General features: G+C 42.7%; 1 protein-coding gene across 4 annotated transcripts in view; it reads right to left on the reverse strand.

Annotated features, from left to right (window-relative positions):
* Positions 1-22,996, reverse strand: part of LOC147057660 (neutrophil cytosol factor 2-like) — a 47,363-nt gene that overhangs the window by 18,266 nt on the left and 6,101 nt on the right. Inside the window, exons 1-13 of one of the 4 annotated variants that reach the window (XM_085910741.1) lie at positions 16,074-16,457; positions 15,834-15,994; positions 12,251-12,429; positions 9,414-9,496; positions 8,568-8,676; positions 8,111-8,227; positions 7,654-7,761; positions 6,863-6,922; positions 6,737-6,774; positions 5,950-6,088; positions 5,785-5,853; positions 905-992; positions 16-125 (exon numbers count right to left, since the gene is read on the reverse strand). In XM_085910741.1, coding sequence (XP_085766867.1) covers positions 16-125; positions 905-992; positions 5,785-5,853; positions 5,950-6,088; positions 6,737-6,774; positions 6,863-6,922; positions 7,654-7,761; positions 8,111-8,227; positions 8,568-8,676; positions 9,414-9,496; positions 12,251-12,424 — 1,095 coding nt within the window. In that variant the 5' untranslated portion in view covers positions 12,425-12,429; positions 15,834-15,994; positions 16,074-16,457. Of the gene's footprint in view, positions 1-15; positions 126-904; positions 993-5,784; positions 5,854-5,949; positions 6,089-6,736; positions 6,775-6,862; positions 6,923-7,653; positions 7,762-8,110; positions 8,228-8,567; positions 8,677-9,413; positions 9,497-12,250; positions 12,430-15,833; positions 15,995-16,073; positions 16,458-22,996 lie in introns of those variants that run through there. The other 3 variants (XM_085910742.1, XM_085910744.1, XM_085910743.1) reach the window with 3 other exon arrangements.

Raw genomic sequence — 22,996 nt, forward strand, 5'->3', positions numbered from 1 at the left:
CTGAGTGTAACTTACTTTACTGCTGGCTGAACTGGCTGTGTACTTAGGAGTGTCTGGGGCTGGTAGTTCAGTATGGGTAGCAGTTGAGTAGGATGGAGGTGGTGTTTCTGAAGAAAACTGTCCTCCTGCAAAATGCAATGCTCAGATGCAATGTGAAGGAACACTAGGGTAATGGGCAGATAATATTCACGTTCACAATAACACCAATTAATGAAAGACAAATTATACAGTTGACGGTAATGATAAAACATCAATTACATACACTTTACAAAACCATTGTAGTGTCTGTGACATTTTAACACCGCTCATTAAATATTTAAGGATAAATTTGGTTTTGTACAGAATTACCAATTATCTATAGAGTATGTTAGGGTGTCAGTCAGTTGTGCATACCAGCACAGTGTCATTAAATCGGCGGATCTCAAGGCTACTACCTGCTGTCATACATGTAAAAACCTGCAATTATGTATAATAGTGTAAGTAAAAATAAATGTTTTTAAACCAAACATGTTTTAAACATTGTACTCCTACGTGTTCATTGCATATGAACGTAATGTTTTCCATAGTAATGAGATTTAACTGCTTTAAATGGAGACCGAGGGCTTATAACAGTAAGGATCTAAAATTAATGTCATGGTATAAGTCAAATCTCTTCACAGTTATGGGGCATTTAGAAATGTAAAGATTAAAATGAAACTATTTCTGAATGGGCCATTTAAATGTGACAGTTAAACATTTCCCATTATAGAGGTTCAGAAAGTATCATTATTCTTCTCCTGTTCATTAAAATGTTGCATTCTCATGTAAACATGTCTGCATTTTCTTTGATGGGGCTGGCATGGCTCAGGTGTTACTCCCACCCCAAAAGTTGGGGAGCCCAAAATTAAGATGAAACTGATTTTACCCCAACTAGTAGCTGCTGTTCGAGACCAATTTTGTGGACGAGAGGGTGGCTTCAGACCAGGAGGGAGGGGAATCCCAGTCGCAAGTGTCTGAAAGATTAATAAAGCAAAAAAACACAAGCAGTATTTATTTATTTATTTATTTATTTATTTTATTTTTTACATTGTACAAAAAACCTCAACAATGATGATGGGTATATTTGTCCAACTGGATCTATTTCCACTAATCACAGTGGACTAATCAAGTTACCTATGATCCATATCTTTCAGTTTGTTTTGTTGCTCTTGGAGCCATATATACCATATTTTCGGAGTATAAGTCGTGTTTTTTATCCCATAGATTTTGTGTGTGTGTGTGGGGGGGGGGTGCGATTTATATTCAGGAGTACCCTACCTCAAATCGAAACATGGCTGAATAACATAAATAACATGGAGAATTCTTAACACATACTGTAAATATGTTGTTCGAACAGCTTTTATTATAACAATTTTAATAACAAGGTACAAGTGTACATACTGTAATTATGTTTTTAGAACTGTTATATTATCATAACGATTTTTCTATAACAAGGTATAACACTCTTAAATGTGTTTTTAGAACTCTTATTATCATAACAATTTTTTATGAAAAGGTACAAGTGTACGCACTGCAATTGTGTGGGCACTCCCTGCCTTCTGCTGACGTTTGGGCAACATTCATGCCATAATTCCTCCAATTTTATTTGTGTATGTATGTAGTGAAACCGCGAGAAACGAACCGCAATGTAGCAAAGGATTGCTGTAATTTGAACTGCAACTGATGACATCAATGGCACGGCGCACACGCGGCGTTGTTTACATAAAGGACGAAGAATTCGATCGATGGATTTAATGATTTGGAGTGACACAGATGGTTTGATAAAGGTGTTATTTACGTTATAGTTATTTGGATAACTGTTAATGTTACGTCAGGCCTGTTCTCAGCTCGTTTGTGTTTATGTCACGTTAGCATACCGTATCGTCTAGCCTGGTTTTGCTGGTTCATGTCTGTTCTTTGTGTTGGATTTTGTCAAATAAATTTCCCCCATAATGCGACTTATACTCCGGTGCGACTTATATATGTTATTTTTTCCCCCTTTATTGTGCATTTTGTGGCTGATGTGACTTATACTCAGGAGCGACTTTTAGTCTGAAAAATACGGTAGGTCAAAGCAAATACCTAAATTGTATCAGCACTCTTTCAATGGCTGATAAATTACCAAAAAAAAAAGATTGTTGTCAAAGTGACAGCAACCAATTTTAAACCTCATTGCTTTTTTCCCCTCAAATATTTACTCATTTTAAATGTGATGCCTATAACACAAGTAAAAAAAAAAAAAGGGCATATTAACTACTGTGCCCCCTTTCCTTTTAACAACATAATTGTTTGCTGAGTCCTTGGGTACATTTCATATGCATGCTGTATTTTTTCATATTGCCCAAATTTTAAATTCATAGAATGGTCTGTTGAGGGGCTGGCTGTTTGGGTGACTTAAATTAAATTGGCTCAAATTCAATGAAAAATGTGTTTGCATAAGAAAATCAATGCTCTTCTTGTTAAGGGTATCAACATTTGCTTAAATGGCACAGAAAGAAAATAAGGGATTTTTTACAATAATTAAAATGTGTGAGTTAATAATAAAAAAATGTGCTTAATCACGATTAAATATTTTTAATTGCTTGACAGCACTACTGCTTTTTTAATGTAGTGCCGCCTCTGGCATCAAAGTTTACAGGCATTATATAGAGATATTTCTTCAGATTTTCTAAACCTTTTGAGGAGCCCTCTTGGGCTTCAGATGATGAAATTCCTAAATTACTTGCAAATGTGTATCTTAAATTGTTGGACTATTTTATCATACAATTGTTTTAAGTGGTGAACCTCACGCCATCCTTACTTGTAAACATCTGAGCTTTCAGGGGATGCTCTTTTTAGACCCGATCACTCAACTTTCTGTACACCTGTGTAATGTTCTAAAATTATTTATTTATTTATTTATTTATTCATTCATTCATTTTCTGAACCGCTTAGTCCCCACGGGGGTCGCGGGCGTGCTGGAGCCTATCCCAGCCGTCATCGGGCAGTAGGCGGGGGACACCCTGAACTGGTTACCAACCAATCGCAGGGCACACAGAGACAAACAACCATTCGCACTCGCACGCACACCTAGGGACAATTTGGAGTGCTCAATCAGCCTATCAAGCATGTTTTTGGGATGTGGGAGGAAACCGGAGTGCCCGCAGAAAACCCACGCGGACACGGGGAGAACATGCAAACTCCACACAGGGAGGGCCGGAGGTGGAATCGAACCCGCACCCTTCTAACTGTGAGGCGGACGTGCTACCGCCTTATTTATTTATTTATTTATAAATCTTTTTTCAACATGCCTAGTCTTGTAAGGACCCCATCACAGTTATTCAGGAATGTGTTGGACCCATTCAAATCAGACTGAAAACATTTTTTAAAAAACTAAACATTTTGTCTTTGTAGTGTAATGAATATAAGGTTGAAAGGGATTTAACCGCCCGTCTCTCTCTCTCCCTCTCCCTCTCCCCCTCCCCCCCTCCCTCCCTATCTACCTACGTCTCTATCTACCTACCTACCTACGTCTCTATCTACCTACCTACCTACGTCTCTATCTACCTACGTCTCTATCTACCTACCTACCTACCTACCTACCTACGTCTCTATCTACCTACGTACCTACCTACCTACCTACCTACCTACCTACCTACCTACCTACATCTCTACCTACCTACCTACCTACCTACCTACCTACCTACCTACCTACCTACCTACCTACCTACCTACCTACCTACCTACCTACCTACCTACCTACGTCTCTATCTACCTACCTACCTACCTACGTCTCTATCTACCTACCTACCTACCTACGTCTCTACCTACCTACCTACCTACCTACCTACCTACCTACCTACCTACCTACCTACCTACCTACCTACCTACGTCTCTACCTACCTACCTACCTACCTACCTACCTACCTACCTACCTACCTACCTACCTACCTACCTACCTACGTCTCTACCTACATACGTCTCTACCTACCTACCTACCTACCTACCTACCTACGTCTCTACCTACCTACCTACCTACCTACCTACCTACCTACCTACCTACCTACCTACCTACCTATCTACCTACGTCTCTACCTACCTATCTACCTACGTCTCTACCTACGTCTCTACCTACCTATCTACCTACGTCTCTACCTACCTACCTACCTACCTACCTACCTACCTACCTATCTACCTACGTCTCTATCTATCTATCTACCTACGTCTCTATCTATATATCTACCTACGTCTCTATCTACCTATCTACCTATCTACCTACGTCTCTATCTACCTACGTCTCTATCTACCTATCTACCTACGTCTCTATCTACCTATCTACCTACGTCTCTATCTACCTATCTACCTACGTCTCTATCTACCTATCTACCGACGTCTCTATCTACCTACGTCTCTATCTACCTATCTACCTACGTCTCTATCTACCTATCTACCTACGTCTCTATCTACCTACGTCTCTATCTACCTATCTACCTACGTCTCTATCTACCTATCTACCTACGTCTCTATCTACCTATCTACCTACGTCTCTATCTACCTATCTACCTACGTCTCTATCTACCTACGTCTCTACCTACCTATCTACCTACGTCTCTACCTACCTATCTACCTATCTACCTATCTACCTACCTACCTACCTACCTACCTACCTACCTACCATCCATCCATCCATCCATCCATCCATCCATCCATCCATCCATCCATCGTCTTATTGGGTGGTAAACCACCTGCCAGACTCCAACACGTTTTCTTCCTAAATGCCCCTCTATTTGGCTCCATCCATTTTCCCATCAGCTCCTATCTTCCCTGTCAATCCTGAAGAAAAGCAGCGCCAGACCATGATGCTACCGCCTCCAGGTTTGAGAGTGGTGTGGGTTTTATTAGGGTGATGATTTGTAGTATTACTTTGAGACCCAACATAACATTTTGCATTGAGCCCAAAAAGTAACATTTTGGGCACATCTTCTTTCTCGTGTTTTTTGTGTCTCCCAGGTGGCTTGGCAAACTTCAATCTGGACATTTTTGGTGGTTGTTCAGAAATAGCTCTTGCCACTCTTCCATAATGGCCAGATTTGTGCAGTGTACAAATGATTGTTATCCTATGGCCAGATTCCCCCACCTCAGCTGTGTATCCCTGGAGTTCATCCACGGTGATCATGGGCATCCTAGCTGCATCTCTGATCAATGCTCTGTTTGGGCTTGAAAAGTTAGAGAGACGGCTGCATCTCTGTAGGTTTGCAATATAATTGTTCACACGGTGCTCTGTGAAATGTTTCATAGTATCCTAGCCTATCCTAGCCTACCCTACTTTAAACTTCTCCACCACTTTATCCAGGACCTGTCTGCTGTGTTCCTTGTCCTTCATGATGCTTTTTGCTCCTCAGTATTCTTTTACCAGACCTCTGAGACCATCACAAAGCAGGTGCATTTATACTGAAACAAGATTACACATTCTATAATTAGTCAATTAGGTCAACATTTGACCATTCTGAAATCACAAGGGAACTTCTGGAGTGAGTTGGCTGAACTGACAGTAACGGTGCTGAATAATATCACACGTCCCACTTTTTACGTTTTTACTGCTAAAAATAAGTGAATTTGTTCCACTTCACAATTGTGTCCTACTTGGCGATTCTTCACCCAAAAACAAAAAAAATGAATTTCATATCTAGTATATATTTGAAGCCTGAATTGTGGCAAATAGGCTTCCTGTCAGTTATGGGCCCTTCATCAGTCATCATTTTTCTATTATATAAACTAATTAATTACACTCTCAGTTTTGCCTGTGGTCATCTTGATATCTGCCGGCTTGAGCAGAGACATTGGCACGAGTCCTCTCTGAAAATAAAAGGCTTTAAATCAGCAACTGACGGTCTTTAATCAAATCTTTAATTAGTATTTTATTGATTTTATTATACTTTCTTTTTCTCTTACCTGTCCATCATATATGACAGTTGCCATCCCGTCCTTGTCCTGATCTTCATATAAAAATACCTTAGAACCGCCTGGCACTGTCAAGTGGCCAGGCCCTCGAGCCATGTAAGGGACTGTCATACACATGTAGCGGCACTCCCTGTCAAGTAGTGACATTTAATTAAACAAATGGATATATGTCATGGCAATGTTCATGTTCACTGTTATATGAATTCCAAGTACTTCTAAGAAGGCTGTCAAATCAAAAGACAGAAGAACCATCCTTCCATCCATCCATTTTCTGTACCACTTTGTCCCCACAGGGTTGCAGGAGTGCTGGATCCTATCCCAGCAGTCATCGGGCTGGACACCCTGAACCATTACCAGGCAATCGCAGGGCACAGAGTCGAACAACCATTCGCACTTGCACTCACACCTACGGGCAATTTGGAGTGCTCAATCAGCCTATCATGCATGTTTTTGGTAAGTGGGAGGAAACCGGAGTGTCCAGAGAGAACCCACACAGGCACAGGGAGAACATGCAAACTTCACACGGAGGGTTAGAGGTGGAATCGAACCCACAACCTCTGAACTGTGAGGCGGACCACCATGCCACCCTAAGAAGAACCACCACACTGGTTTGGAGGAGACCAGATTGCTTCGTCAAAGTTGCACCCATAGAGGAACACACACACTTTTCGCAGTGAAAGGGTCCACCACATAGGTTTTTTTGCACACGTAGGTTTCTCACACTGCCCCCCTGTGGTTGGGCTATGGCTGTAAGTTATCTTTAAAATATAATACTCACTTAGCACCATCTACTTTGGGTTGATAATAACCAGGTTTCTGTTGAGAGGATGTGATAACAGACGGTAGTTACAGTGGATGGTATTGAAAATAACAATGACGGTAAAATATAAAACTCTGCTCTTACCTGTAACCTGAGAGGTTCAAATCCACCAAAATCATCATTGGGAATCATGGATGAAATCACCTATTGGTAGCAAGAAAAATAAACATTTCTATATATTTTATATATTATGATAATGTTTCTTTTTTTTCCCATTTTTATTCAGTTCAGACACTTCCCACATTAAATATTTGGCTCTTTTGACAGAATCAGTCCTTTTAATCTGCCAAATACTGTATGTATAGCGAATATGAACATCACACACAATAGTTCATGTTAACCAAAGACTTCTGGAGGTCAAGACCAGGACAAGACCAAGACTTTTGGGGGTTGAGATTGAGACAGGACCAAGAGTAGAGTCCCCCCGGTCTTCCAAAGTTGAAAAAAAAAAAGGAAAGAACAAAATGACCGGTATTTTTTTTTCTCATTACTCCATATATATATATCCATATATCAGGGATGAGAATGGCAAATGTGAATAAGAACAAAAAAGTAACAGGAGAGTATTTATCTTTTATTTGTCCCACAGCAGGGAAATCTGCACGTGGGGATGAATGTTTAACATGATTTTACAATAATTATAAAAAACTGTATTTAACAAATATTGTAAAAAGAACAGCAAATTACTGTTGTAAATGCACCCTAAATTTTCTGAAATTGTGTACCTTTTCAGTCTGCAGCAAAACTAAAGCAATCTAACCCTTTTGCAAGAGTGTATACACCTGTAAAAATGTATCAATTATACTGCAGTACTTTTTGTACTTTGATTGGAAATGGGCCATGATGTCTGAGGAGCAAATAAAATCTCTGCATACCTTTGCTTTTCCCAAGAAGTCTCTCTGCTTGAGCTGTTCCACATCCTTTTTTCTGGGACGAAACACCACGCCCTCAGGTACAGTAAGAGGTGCAAGGTTTTCATTTCTCTGTATTGTAAAAGAAAACTTGCTTACGTACTCTCTTTTATAGTTAGCAAATAATGAATAATATGATAAAAAAATACTAGTAAAGTATATTTCTTTTATTCACATAACTATACAGTTTCTCTTCACTAAATGTGCTTGATTCTGTGTACAAATCAATTTTATGCTCTGTGGTGAATACTCTAAGACTTTACTTGCTTTGTGAATGATCTGAACACATGGTTTTGTTTTGAACATAGAATAACTGGTTTTGAGGTGAAAACGGGTGGGGGTTTCAAGAAAAATATTTAACAACTGTGGAAAACTGGAATTGATATGCTGCCTTTTCACATGAAAATTGATTGACACTCACCAGGACACAGTCTAAAGCCATTTCTAAATTGCCCCCTTGAGTTTGTGAGATGAGAATATCTCTGGCTTGATCCCACTGGTCCATTCGACAGTACACAGCTGCTGCATTATGTAACACCTGAGAGAGACTTCAAAATTAGACTGATGCCTTCTCATGCCAAGATTTTAGAAGCTGTAACACGAATTAATTGATTACAAAAGAGTTCATGCTTTGATATTCTGTGGTTTGGGACATGAATGAAAAAAAATTAACCTTTTAATTAAAACATCTTGTCAACTTTATTTCATTTTTTCCTCAACGCCTCTTCTTATTTGAGACGCGTAACTTTTGTAAGAAATCGCTAACAGCTTTTGTGTACTGAATGCAAATTTAAGAAATTCTAAGTGAGCATGGATGGAGATCTGAACTTGGAAAAAAAAGTATGTTGGGAAGTTGTGTATGCAGACTAATGTCACACCTGCCAGCTGTAGAGTTTATAACGCAGCCCAAGTTGTCTGTAGTCAATGACCATATTTCCTCTCAAGTGTTTCTGTGCCCAGACACAGTCAGACAGAGCCTCGTCCAACCTGCAGAAGAACCGAATAAAGTCATGAACCAGTATAACTCAAACCCTCTCAATTATCAACTAATCAATCAAAACTTCATTCATAGAGCGCTCTTCATCTAGTAATTGTAACTTCAATTGTTTTACAGATTAAAATTATGCAGTATGTAATGAGATATTTTTTTTTTGCAAATCCTGCTGGACATGACAAGGAAATAACAAATGACAGCCTCAGACATCAAAGAACAGTAAGCCAGACGAGCCAGACCCCATTTTTCTCAGCAATATTGTTCTGATGGTGGGTAAAATTCTTTGCTCAAGGGCACAACAAAAGTAGCCAGGGCGATGTGTGTCAACTAACCCAATTACCCCAGACTAATCGGGGGACCAAGCACAATGGCATTTTTGTCCCAGAGACAGAAAATAACGTGAAGACACCACAGAGATGTCAACGTATTCAAGTTAGGCAAGCTTAGATATTGGCAACGTAAGCCTCAACAGTCATTGTTACCATTTGAAAGATGAGGAGGTCATTGAAGTATTCCTTCATTTACAGTGTAAGATGTAAAGTACACCGTGCTAAATATTCTCAGGGTAAGTATACCTGTACACTCAGTGGAGAGTTAGATATTGAGTAGTTAATCATAAAATAAACAAAATGACAATTTCACATTGGCAATAAAATTAACTGACAAAACACCCACAAATACATTTAATCATTGAACAAAGTACATAAAATAATTATAGTCTTTGTCCTACCTGTCAAGCTGCATCATTACCGCTGCTCTCTGGAAAAATGCAACTGCGAGATGTTGATCCTTGACAATTGTGAGATCTAAAGCCTAAACAGACAAAACAGGACATGGGTGAATATTGTTGGTATTTTCTTTTTCAATGCCTACACATCTGTCTCTCTGTCTCTACATCTTGATACATCTTGTTTAAACACTGACACTTTTTGGAACTGTTTGGAACAAATTTGTGTCCTAATGATCGGGAGATTACAAATCACTGATTTGCTTGTACTATCCCCCTGCATGCATTTCCCAGTTCACGAGTCAAGAGGTTGTTGAGGAAAACACATCCACAATGAAATTTAGGACATACTTTATGCAGTCGTATGCAAAAGTTTGGGCACCCCTAATCATTTTCAAGACTTTCCTTTATAAATCATTGTTTTTTCAGATCAGCAATTTCAGTTACATATATCATATAGCAGACAAACACAGTGATATTTGAGAAGTGAAATTAAGTTTATATAGTTTAAATATATAGTATAGTAATATAGAGTAGTATAGTTTAATTATATAGTAGCACGTCCGCCTCACAGTTAGGAGGGTGCAGGTTCGAGTCCACCTCCGGCCCTCCATGTGTGGAGTTTGCATGTTCGCCCCGTGTCCGGGTGAGTTTTCTCCAGGCACTCCGGTTTCCTCCCACATCCCAAAAACATGCTTGGTAGGCCAATTGAAGACTCTAAATTGTCCCTAGGTATGAGTGCGAGGGCGGATGGTTGTTCGTCTTTGTGTGCCCTGCGACTGCCTGGCAACCGGTTCAGGGTGTCCCCCGCCTACTGCCTGATGACAGCTGGGATAGGCTCCAGCACGCCCGCGATCCCCGTGGGGACAAAGCGGTTCAGAAAATGGATGGATGGATAGTTTAAAAGTAATGGTGGTACGAAATCTCAATAAAATATTTATGAGATGTATTATGGACCTCTTCGTTTGACAAAAAAAAAAAAAGCCCCTCCCAAAAGAGGTCTCTTATGATTATGGCATTCAGCAAATATATATAATTTACTTATGTACACTGCTCAAAAAAATTAAAGGAACACTTTGAAAACATCAAATTTCAATGGTGAAAAAAAAAGTTGGATATCTATACTGATATGGACAGTTTAATGTCTCAGGAACAAAAGGATGCCACATCTTTTGATGGAAATAAAAGTTTTCAGACTACAGAGGGCTCAGTATATAGACACCCCAAAAATCAAAGTGAAAAAATTATGTGGCAGACTCGTCCATTTTGCCTAAATTCAATTTCTGCAATTCAAAACTCTTTTCAATATCTTGTGTAGCCCCCACATGCTTGTATTCATGCTTGACAACGTTATGGCATGCTCCTAATGAGACGACGGATGTTGTCTTGTGGGATGTCCTCCCAGATCTGTCAAAGGGCATCAGTGAGCTCCTGCAAAGCCTGCAAGCTGGCGGTGTCTGATGGACCGAAACATTATGTCCCAGAGGTGTTCTATCGGGTTTAGATCAGGTGATCGTCAGGGCCATTCAATTGTGTCAATTCCTTCATCCTCCAGATACTGTCTGCATACTCCTACCACATGAGGCCGGGAATGTCGTGGATCAGGAGGAACCCAGGACCTACTGCACCAGCGTAGGGTCTGACCATGGGTGCAAGTATTTCATCCCGATACCTAATGGCAGTCAGACTGCCGTTCTCTAGCCTGTAGAGGTCTGTTTTTCCCTCCATGGAAATGCCTCCCCAGACCATCACTGACCCACCACCGAACCGGTCATGCTGAATGATGTTGCAGGCAGCATAGCGCTCTCCTTTGCTTCTCCAGACCCTTTCACGTCTATCACAGGTGCTCAGGGTAAACCTGCTCTCATCTGTGAAAAGCACAGGGTGCCAGTGGTGGACTTGCCAATTCTGGTGTTCTATGGCAAATGCCAATCGAGCTCCACGGTGCTGAGTAGTGAGCATAGGGCACACTACAGGTCGTCGTGCCCTGAGGCCACCCTCGTGAAGTCTGTTTCTGACTGTTTGGGCAAAAACATTCACACCAGTAGCCTGCTGAAGGTCATTCTGTAGGGCTCAGGTAGTGCTCAACCTGTTCCTCCTTAGACAAAGCAGCGGATATTGGTCCTGCTGATGGGATGAGGACCATCTACGGCCCTATCCAGCTCTCCTAGAGTAACTGCCTGTCTCCTGGAATCTCCTCCATGCTCTGGAGATTGTACTGGGATACACATCAAATCTTCTTGCAACAGCACGCATGGATGTGTCATCCTGGAGGAGTTGGACAATCTGGGCAACTTCAGGAGGGTTAAGAAATTGCCTCATGCTTCCAGTCGTGATAATGACTCTTGCTAAACCCAACACTTGTGGAAAAACAGTTAAAAAAGATCAAGAGGGAGGAGCTTGAAATGGCCTCCACCTGCAAAACCAGTCCTGTTTTGGGGACCGTCTCGTTGCCCCTCTAGTGTACCTGTTGTTAATTCCATCAACACCAATGCAGCTGAAAGTGATTAACAACCCGCTCTCCCACGTGCCTGACCAAAACCTTATCAGAAAAGTGTAATTGAATTCATGCCATACCCTGATAAAAAACTGGTCCTTTAATTTTTTTGAGCAGTGTATAATTCATATAAATAATCGTAATCCCAAAATACGTCTCAAGATTATGGCAACAAATGTACATAATTTTGGTAATCTTAGTTAATGTAGAACAGGCAAAATTTAGTCTGGCTTCATGTCAGCCCATGAGATGTCTGGCTTCAACTTTAACTACTGTATCTATGTATGTCTGCTCATCATGTTTTATCTTATAAAGACCTTTTATACCAAAGCATGCAATTCACCATAAGGGCAGAATCCAGCTGCCCCAGACAAATGTGTGCTGATGCAGCATTGAAGAGAGTACGATATGTTGGTTCAGCAATCTGGTCCAGCTTTTCCAGAGCACCTTGCCAGTCCTTGTTATCCATTGCATGCACGGATTCATTCCACAATTGTAGTAACTCTGTATACAGCATTTTTGCTGTTGAGGACAAAAACAGCAATTGATTAACATTTTATCTTTAGCAAATGTAAACAACAATGCATTGGATTGACAAGCATAGTTGTGTTTGTATATTGTATATGGAATACTGTGGTATTATTTGCATTCTTCGCCAACAGAGATTCGTGCTTCGTCGTCAGGGCTTTTCAAGAGGGTTACCCCAGGCAGGTTGTTCTTCGCCAGTGTTTTGCCACTCTCCCATTCAAAGCGTCATTGGTGACTTTGTGACCGGGGACCCCGCACCCTGGCTTTAAATTTGCTTTTGTCCCAATCAGCTCCTTTTTTTCTTCCGATGAGTGCCAAGGATCTTTTGGCTATCCTTTTTTTTTTCTTCATAAAAGTGAAAGTAAACAATGAGGAATTCTGGGATATATGGCACTAACCAGTGATTTTAATTATCTATGTAAATAACTTTGATGGTGTTGTTTACAAACGACGTGGCTAACCATGTTTTGAACAATGCATATTTTAAGGGAAAGTCAACCCCAAATATTTTTTGTATTACAATAAACGTGAATCCACAGTTTATTTTAGCGCACAGATATTGAATGACTTTTTAGCTTAGACGCCAAGTATGTTGCTCTCACGTCAAAAATCTCTTATGGCACTCACATTTCTTGACGGTTCAGTTTTTATGACATTGACTGATGTCATGTATTTAAAGGAAAGAATCCAGTCACTTTTCAAACTAAAAACTAAAATCTCTTTTTTTCCCGACATGGTCCAAGGGGTCCCGGTGGTGGGGAGTTGCTGCCTTAAGGCTAGTCTATGAAAATGACAAGATGGATGTAATCAAAACCTCTTATCAGTTTAGTCGTGATTACCGTATTTTTCGGACTAAAAGTTGCTCTGGAGTATAAATCGCATCAGCCACAAAATGATATAGAAACGATATATCAAATAGCTATTATATAAACAATTTTATCAAACCATCTGTGTCACTCCAAATCATTAAATTTATCAATCGAATTCTTCGTCTTTTATGTAAACAACGCCGCGTGTGCACCGTGCCGTTGAAGTCATCAGTTGGGGCTCAGATTACAGTAATCCGTCGCTACATTGTGGTTCATTTATCGCGGTTTCACCACATTGTGGATTTTTATCCCCAAATTAAAAAAAAAAAAAAAAAATTTAAATAAAACGTTTAAATTGAGGAATTATGGCACGAATGTTGCCCACACGCCAGCAGAAGGCAGGGAGTGCCCACACATTTGCAGTGCGTACACTTGTACCTTTTCATATATATATTTTTTTAAAAGAGTTCTAAAAACACATTTAACAGTGTTATACCTTGTTATAGAAAAATCATTACAATAATAAAACAGTTCTAAAACATATTTACAGTATGTACAATTGTACCTTGTTATTAAAATTGATATAATAATAAAAGCTGTTCTAAAAACATATTTACAGTATGTGTTAAGAATTCTCCATGTTATCTATGTTATTCAGCCGTGCTTTGATTTGAGGTAGGGTGCTTTATTTTGAAGGCCGTTTTCAGCCGATACCATTACAAATCATTAAATCTCCTGACCCCGGAAGTCAGTGAATGGAACCCATTGTAGGTTGTCGGCTCCAATTATTCCACAGCCATAGTGCGGCCTCATGCGGTTTAAAGTGAAAATAACATGTGATCAACCATCCTAGTAAGTCAGTAATGTGTTAATGATCAAGTAAAAATGTGTGAATAATTTCACATATAAGTTGCCCCCCCACCCAAACTATGAAAAAAAAAAAAAAGCTCATTGTAGTTTGAAAAATACAGTATTTTTAAATAATCAGAAAGAAAAATACGGTTTTATATTTTTTAATGTATTGGAATAGTATGAAATGATACACCACTAAAACCGTGATTAAATTTCAATTTATTTTTATTTCCGCTCAAAATAATACAGTTAAACAAGTATTTAGTATCTCTGAGTGTAAATGTCTCTTTGTATTCTCACGGTTTGCATCCTAGAGTCACCATGCGAATGAAGATAATTTGCTTAAGTAGTGCCTTCAATTACGGGCTACAATTTGCATGTGTGATGACAAGGCAGTTATTATAGGAGACATACAATTTCTGCACAAAAAATGTGTTAATAAATTGTCTATATGATGGTTCCATGACAATCTTCTTTTCCTTTCGGCTTTTCCCCTCAGGGGTCGCCACAGCGAACCATCTGTTTCCATCTCACCAGGCCAAGAATATTTTTAAAAAATCATAACCCTGTTTTCAATCTCTATCTTGACTCAAAATCAAACCAAGGTCCATCAGGCAAATACACCCTTAAATTCACAGACAATCTTGGTCATCCAAGTTATTTTGATACACTTTAAGACTTTAAGACAGGGGTCACCAACATGGTGCCTGTGATGAAACACGGATTTCAAAGGGATGTTGTAGACACAGATTTGTAGAAAACAAATGCTGCATATTATTCATCTGTTGTTAACCATCCATTTTTTATACCGCTTGTCCCCACGGGGGTCGCGGGAATGCTGGAGCCTATCCCAGCAGTCATCGGGCAGTAGGCGGTGGACACCCTGAACCGGTTGCCAGCCGAGCGCAGGGCACACAGAGACAAACAACCATTCGCAATTGTACTCACACCTAGGGGCAAGTTGGAGTGCTCAATTGGCCTACCAAGCATGTTTTTGGGATGTGGAAGTAAACCGGAGTGCCCGGAGTAAACCCATGCAGGCACGGGGAGAAGATGCAAACTCCACGCGGGGAGCGTCGGAGGTGGAATCGAACCGGCACCCTCCTAACTGGTGCGCCACCGTGCTGCCCCTGTTGTTAACCATTGCTAATAATTACAGTGAGAAATAATTTTATGTCTTCACATAAATGAGATTAATTAGTACAGTACCAACAATAAATATGGTCAAAGATAACATGATCAAATTGATCATTTCAGAAATATGTATCAAGCTGGGATGCATTGGCAGCAACCAGTACTCAGAGTAGCTCGCTCCTTTGAAAAGATTGGTGACCTCTGCTGTGCAAAACAAAAATTACAGAGTAAAGGAACTAAACTGTCCATAAATTAACACTTGGTGGAAACAGTGGGCTCTAAAAGTTATATCTGCCTTTGTCAGTACGAAAACAAACACAATAGAAAAGAATAAAGTCAATAATGATGAATGGAAAACACCATTGTGATTGTACTAGCTATGGATTTATATGAAAACAGCTCAGTCAACAAAGATGTACTCACTCCTTGTTTGTGTTTGATCATAACATAAATTTAAAAGAAAATATATCCATAACAGCATCAATAACTACTTTTTCAGGATTAAAAAGGATAGTCAGTGAATAATCGACATGTAGTTAGTTCGTTAACTGGACACATTCAAAGATGGTTTAACATTCATTGCACAAATTAAATATTTTTTACCTTCTGGTGTGAAGAGCTGACTTTGGATTAAAATCTCTTGCTGCCTTGTGATTTTCTTCCGCGGAAACAGGGAAGTAAGAATTACTAAAATAGGTCTACACCTCTAAGTCTCCAGTCTGCCGCTACAAGGAAGTAATTTAACCACATTCCTTTAAGGGCACCTGGAGAAAATAAAAGTTAGTTCACTGGACACATTCAAAGTTGGTTTAACATGTATTGCACAAATTAAAGACTTTTTACCTTCTGGTGTGAAGCGTTGACTTTTTAAATCAAAATTTCTTGCTGCCTTGCAATTTTCTTCCGTGTAAACAGAGAAGTAAGTATTACTGAAATAGGTCTACACTTATCAGTCTCCACCCTGCTGTTACAAGGAAGTAATTTAATCGCATTCCTTTAAGCTTTGGAATTCACCTGTCCATGTGACATGAGCACAAGAGAGCTAAACCTGTCTGTCCTGAACATCTGCATGCTTATTCGTGTTAGTCAAGTGCTGGGCATTCTGTCCTAGGGACGGAACAGACAAGGGATGAGAAAGTTAAAAAAAATAAAAAATAAAAAAAAAGATGGACTGAGGACTGAGAGGTGTTCATCCGTTCTCGTAATCGTTCCTATCCGTGTCAAGTGCTGACGAAACTCTCAGTCCGCCCGCCGGGCCGATTAGGAAAACGAACATGATAAGTCTTACAAAGGTTTCGGTTTCCGCCTTGTCTCGCATGTGTAATCGGTACTACAGACCGAATGTGAACGATTAATAGAAAAGTTTGTTTCTTCATGCAGGTGGTGGCAAAAGGAGGCTTACCGTAATTTCCGGACTAAAAACCCACCTAAAAACCTAAAATTTTCTCAAAAGCCGACAGCACGCCTTATAGTCCGGTGCGCCTTATATATGGATCAATTTATGAATTTGTTGATCCATACTGGTTGTACACAGTGCTCTGCCAAAATTTTCAGTACGTTTTAGTACAACTAGTAAATTACAAGGTCGCATCGCTTATTAGCATTACAGAAACCGTGGTCAGGGGGCGTCACTGAATAGCGGTTGTACTAGCGAGGCTATTTCATGTCAAAATAGGCTGCTCTGTTAATGTTTCGAGTACATTTACGGATCGATATGGAAGAAAAACATAGGTAAGCAGTACCAAGGTGGTAGACCAAACTTTAGTCAGTTCTGATAATTTTTTAAGCCCTTGTTTGAGAAACGCGATTGTTTACATTTTGCTGAGGCTCATGGGAGTCTGCGAGCTGAGGCTTATGGGAGTTTGCGGGTGGCTAATGCTAGGATAGTTTGAGAAATGCGATTGTTTACAGAGGGCTCATTGGTTATTGGCTAGTGGATGCATATCCAACCCTAGTCAACCGCAGTTTGTTGCAGTATAGCTTCTATTTTATGCGCCTTATAATCCGGTGCGCCTTATATATGGACAAAGTTTCAAAATGGGCCGTTCATTAAAGGTGCGCCTTATAATCCGGTCGGCCTTTTGGTTCGGAAAATACGGTACACGTGTTTCATACGAGAAAATGAAACCCTTCATCTTCATCTTCTTCCGCTTATCCGGGGTCGGGTCGCGGGGGCAGCAGCTTTAGGAGGGACTCTCAGACCTCCCTCTCCCCAGCCACTTCCTCCAGCTCATCCCGGGGGATCCCAAGGCGTTCCCAGGCCAGCCGAGAGACGTAGTCTCTCCAGCGCGTCCTGGGTCGACCCCGGGGTCTCCTACCGGTGGGACATGCCCGGAACACCTCCCCAGGGAGGCGTCCAGGAGGCATCCTGATGAGATGCCCGAGCCACCTCATCTGGCTCCTCTCAACGTGGAGGAGCAGCGGCTCTACTCCGAGTCTCTCCCGGACGACCAAGCTTCTCACCCTATCTCTAAGGGAGAGCCCGGACACCCTGCGGAGGAAACTCATTTCAGCCGCTTGTATCCTGGATCTCGTTCTTTCGGTCACGACCCATAGCTCGTGACCATAGGTGAGGGTAGGAGCGTAGATCGACCGGTAAATCGAGAGCTTTGCCATTTGGCTCAGCTCTCTCTTCACCACGACGGACCGGTACAGAGCCCGCATTACTGCCGACGCTGCACCGATCCGCCTGTCAATCTCGCGCTCCATCCTGCCCTCACTCGTGAACAAGATACTTGAACTACACTTGGGGCAGGATCTCATCCCCGATCCGGAGAGGGCATTCCACCCTTTTCCGACCGAGGACCATGGACTCGGATTTGGAGGTGCTGACCCTCATCCCGACCGCTTCACACTCGGCTGCGAACCGCTCCAGTGAGAGCTGGAGATCACGGACTGAAGAAGCCAACAGCACCACGTCATCTGCAAAATGCAGTGACGCGATGCTGAGGTCCCCAAACCGGACCCCCTCAACGCCTCGGCTGCGCCTAGAAATTCTGTCCATAAAAATTATGAACAGAATCGGTGACAAAAGGCAGCCTTGGCGGAGTCCAACCCTCACTGGGAACGAATCCGACTTACTGCCGGAAATGCGGACCAAACTCTGGGCATCGGTGATACAGGGACCGAACCGCCCTTATCAGTTGGCTCGGCACCCCGTACTCCCGAAGCACCCTCCAGAGAACCTCCCGAGGGACACGGCCGAACGCCTTCTCCAAGTCCACAAAACACATGTGGACTGGTTGGGCGAACTCCCAAGCACCCTCGAGGATCCTGCTGAGGGTGTAGAGCTGGTCCACTGTTCCACGGCCAGGACAAAAGCCACACTGCTCCTCCTGAATCCGAGGTTCGACCTCCCGACGGATCCTCCTCTCCAGCACCCCTGAATAGACCTTACCAGGGAGGCTGAGGAGTGTGATTCCCCTGTAATTGGAACACACCCTCCGGTCCCCCTTCTTAAAGAGGAGAACCACCACCCCAGTCCGCCAATCCAGAGGCACCATCCCCGATGTCCACGCAATGCTGTAGAGGCGTGTGAGCCATGACAGCCCCACAACATCCAGAGCCTTTAAGAACTCCGGGCGGATCTCATCCACCCCCGGGGTCTTGCCACCGAGGAGTTTTTTAACTACCTCAGTGACTTCGACCTCCGAGATTGGAGAGTCCACCTCAGAGTCCCCAGGCTCTGCTTCCACAATGGAAGGTGTGTCGGTGGAATTGAGGAGGTCTTCGAAGTATTCTCCCCACCGATTCACGACATCCCGGGTTGAGGTCAGCAGCACACCATCTCCACTGTAAACAGTGTTTACCGTGCACTGCTTCCCCCTCCTGAGACGCCGGATGGTGGACCAGAATTTCCTCGAAGCCGTCCGGAAGTCATTCTCCATGGCCTCGCCAAACTCCTCCCACGCCCGAGTTTTTGCCTCAGCAACCGCCGAAGCCGCGTTCCGCTTGGCCATACGGTACCTGTCAGCTTCCTCCGGAGTCCCACAGGCCAAAAAAGCCCTATAGGACTCCTTTTTCAGCTTGACAGCATCCCTTACCGGGTTCGGGGATTGCCGCCACGACAGGCACCAACAACCTTACGGCCACAGCTCCGGTCGGCTGCCTCAACAATGGAGGTGCGGAACAAGGTCCACTCGGAGGTGGGAGTTGAAGCTCTTCCTGACAGGGGATTCTGCCAGACGTTCCCAGCAGACCCTCACAGAGCGTTTGGGCCTGCCAGGTCGGACCGGCATCTTCCCCCACCATCAGAGCCAACCCACCACCAGGTGGTGATCAGTTGACAGCTCCGCCCCTCTCTTCACCCGCGTGTCCAAAACATGCGGCCGCAAATCCGATGACACGACTACAAGGTCGATCAACAAACTGCGGCCTAGGGTGTCCTGGTGCCAAGTGCACACATGGACACCCTTATGCTTGAACATGGTGTTCATTATAGAAAATCCGTGTCGAGCACAGAATTCCAACAATAGAACACCGCTCGGGTTCAGATCGGGGAGCCCGTTCCTCCCAATCACGCCCTTCCAGGTCTCACTGTCATTGCCCACGTGAGCATTGAAGTCACCCAGTAGAACGATGGAGTCCCCAGAAGGAGCGCTCTCCAGCACTTCCTCCAGGGACTCTACGAAGGGTGGGTACTCTGGGCTGCCGTTCGGTGCATAAACACAAACGACAGTCAGGACCCGTCCCCCCCACCCGAAGGCGGAGGGAGGCTACCCTCTCGCTCACCGGGGTGAACCCCAATGTGCAGGCGCCCAGCCGGGGGGGCAATAAGTATGCCAACACCTGCTCGACGCCTCTCACCGTGGGCAACTCCAGCCCCTCTCAAGAGGACTTGTACCAGAGCCCAAACTATGTGTGTAGGCAAGTCCAACTATGTCTAGTCGGAACTTTTCTGCCTCACACACCAGCTCGGACTCCTTTCCAGCCAGAGAGGTGACATTCCATGTCCCTAGAGCCAGCCTCTGCAGCCGGGGATCGGACCACCAAGGTCCCCGCCTTTGGCCGCCGCCCAGCTCACTATGCACCCAACCCCTTTGGCCCCTCCTATAGGTGGTGAGCCCATTGGAAGGGGGACCCACGTTTTCTTTTCGGGCTATGCCCGATCGGACCCCATGAGCGAAGGCCCGGCCACCAGGCGCTCGCCATAGAGCCCCACCTCCAGGCCTGGCTCCAGAGAGGGGCCCCGGTGACTCGCGTCCGGGCGAGGGAAAACGACATCCATTTATTGTATTCCTCATAAGGGGTCTTCTGAGCCGTGCTTTGTCTGGCCCCTCACCTAGGACCCTTCTGCCATGGGTGACCCTACCAGGGGCATGAAGCCCCAGACAACATGGCTCCTAGGATCATAGGGGCACGCAAACCCCTCCACCACGATAAGGTGACGACTCACGGAGGGGAAAAATGAAACCCACGAATGCATTAATGACTGCTCTCCAGGAGGAAACTGGATGGGAGCTTTGGACATTACCGCTGAGTGCCAATAGGAGAGCCATTTCAAGGCGTAAGGGCTCTCCTACCAACACGGCTGCACCATCAAACGGAACTTAATACAGACTGGCTGGTGGCTTTGTGGTCAAAGTTGTCCGATACTGCCCCAACTGGACAGGAGAGTGTGCACCAGTGTGGGTAACAGACCACATCTGAAGATACAGCATCATCAGATGACAACGGCACACAACTCTTCTGAACGTCGACGCTGTGTTGCCACCTTTGAACCACATTACTCCGTCTGGGGTGCAATTGTCCCTGACAGCCACAAAGTGTGATCCATCGGAGACAAAGTCCTTCATGCACTTTTTTCCTTGGATCGGAGTTGGAAAATAATCACTCTTCATCGAGACACTGAACTATTGTTTTTAATCCTTTGTGAATCTCTCGCTGCAAGTCTATGATGGACAAAATAGAGAGATTTATGCTATTAGAGTGATGGTCTTGCAAAACAGGATGGTTCTGAACTTGATGACTGCAGCACAAGGGACCTGCGTGTGCCACATTATTGGGACTTCCTGCTGCACATACATTCCAGGAGTTAATGATACTTACATTAACGACGCTGTGAACTCAGAAGAATTTACAGCGGACCATGTCGGAGGACAAGATTCCACATCAATGGGATTTCTTTTCATGGCTATTCTCTGCTGTTGAAACTTGTGACTCCTGTGATTGTTGTGCTGGTATAGTTGTGCTCATTTACGACCCGTTGTCTCATGTTTGAAGTCTGCTGTGACAATAGTTGTGTCTTCTCGCGCAGCACAGATACAAATACAACTTCTCAGGCATGTCGAATGTGATGATTTTAATGCGCTGCAGACAGAAGATTGCAATAATGCTGCTTAGCTGAACGTTTTTCACGGAAACTTGATGATTTGACCATCGAAAATGCCTCGCAAGTGTTGAATACAATGATGTTTGTCTTTTTATTTTTCTATCTTCATTATATTTTCTTGCTTATGTTTGTTAATCGGGGTGACATAATCATATGATAAACAGGAGGAATATGTTAGGGTTGATAGATTAGTTTGATCCTATGCTTATGTTGGAATGTAACCTGTAATTATTAACCAAACTCGTCTATATTTTGTTAAATTAACAACATAACAAGGTGTGTTCAAATGGAATTAAATTAAATGCATTTTAAAAGTAAGATGTTTATTTTAATATAATTAATAATAATTTAAATAGTAGGGAAAAAAAAAAGCAATGGCCCACGATCCCATTGTCAGAATTTTCTTTGGCCCGCGTCCAAAAGTAATTGCCAACCCCTGATCTCCAGGCTAGAAAACTGCAGTCTGACTGCGATTAGGTATCGGGATGAAATCCTTGCACCCATGGTCAGACCCTACGCTGGTGCATTAGGTCCTGGGTTCTTCCTGATCCACGACATTCCCGGCCTCGTGTGGCAAGAGTATGCAGACAGTATCTGGAGGATGAAGGAATTGACACAATTGAATGGCCCTCACGATCACCAGATCTAAACCCGATAGAACACCTCTGGGACATAATGTTTCGGTCCATCAGACGCCGTCAAGTTACTCCTTAGACTTTACAGGACCTCACTGATGCCCTTTGACAGATCTGGGAAGACATCCTACAAGACACCATCCGTCGTCTCATTAGGAGCATGCCGCGACGTTGTCAAGCATGCATACAAGCACGTGGGGGCTACACAAGATATTAAAAAGAGTTTTGAGTTGCAGAAATTGAATTTAGGCAAAATGGACGAGCCTGCCACGTCTTTTTTTCACTTTCATTTTTGGGGTGGCTATATATTGAGCCCTCTGTAGTCTGAAAACTTTTATTTCCATCAAATGATGTGGCATCCTTTTGTTCCTGAGACATTAAACTATCATATCAATTATTTCCACCATTTAAATCTGCTGTGTTTTCAAAGTGTTCCTTTATTTTTTTTTTTGGAGCAGTGTGTAAACTATGTATCAAATAACAATAATACAAACAACAATTTTACCAAACCATCCGTGTCACTCCAAATCATTAAATCCATGGGAATCTTCATCTTGTGTCACTTAAAAAAAACAACACAGCTGTTGACGTCAGATTAGATATATCAAATAAATGTAATACAAACAACAATTTTAATGAACCATTCGTCTCACTCCGAATCATTTAATCCATCGGAATCTTCATCCGCTGTGTCACTTAAAAAACAAACAAAAAAACAGTTGTTGACGTCAGCCCTGTCGTTAGTTGCGTCTCCAATTATTCCACAGATCTACGTATATAACTATATTGAAGCGTTACCA

This window comes from Syngnathus leptorhynchus, chromosome 4 (assembly GCF_054491065.1).
Source record: "Syngnathus leptorhynchus isolate UIUO chromosome 4, UIUO_Slep, whole genome shotgun sequence".
Classification (NCBI taxonomy): Eukaryota; Metazoa; Chordata; class Actinopteri; order Syngnathiformes; family Syngnathidae; genus Syngnathus; species Syngnathus leptorhynchus.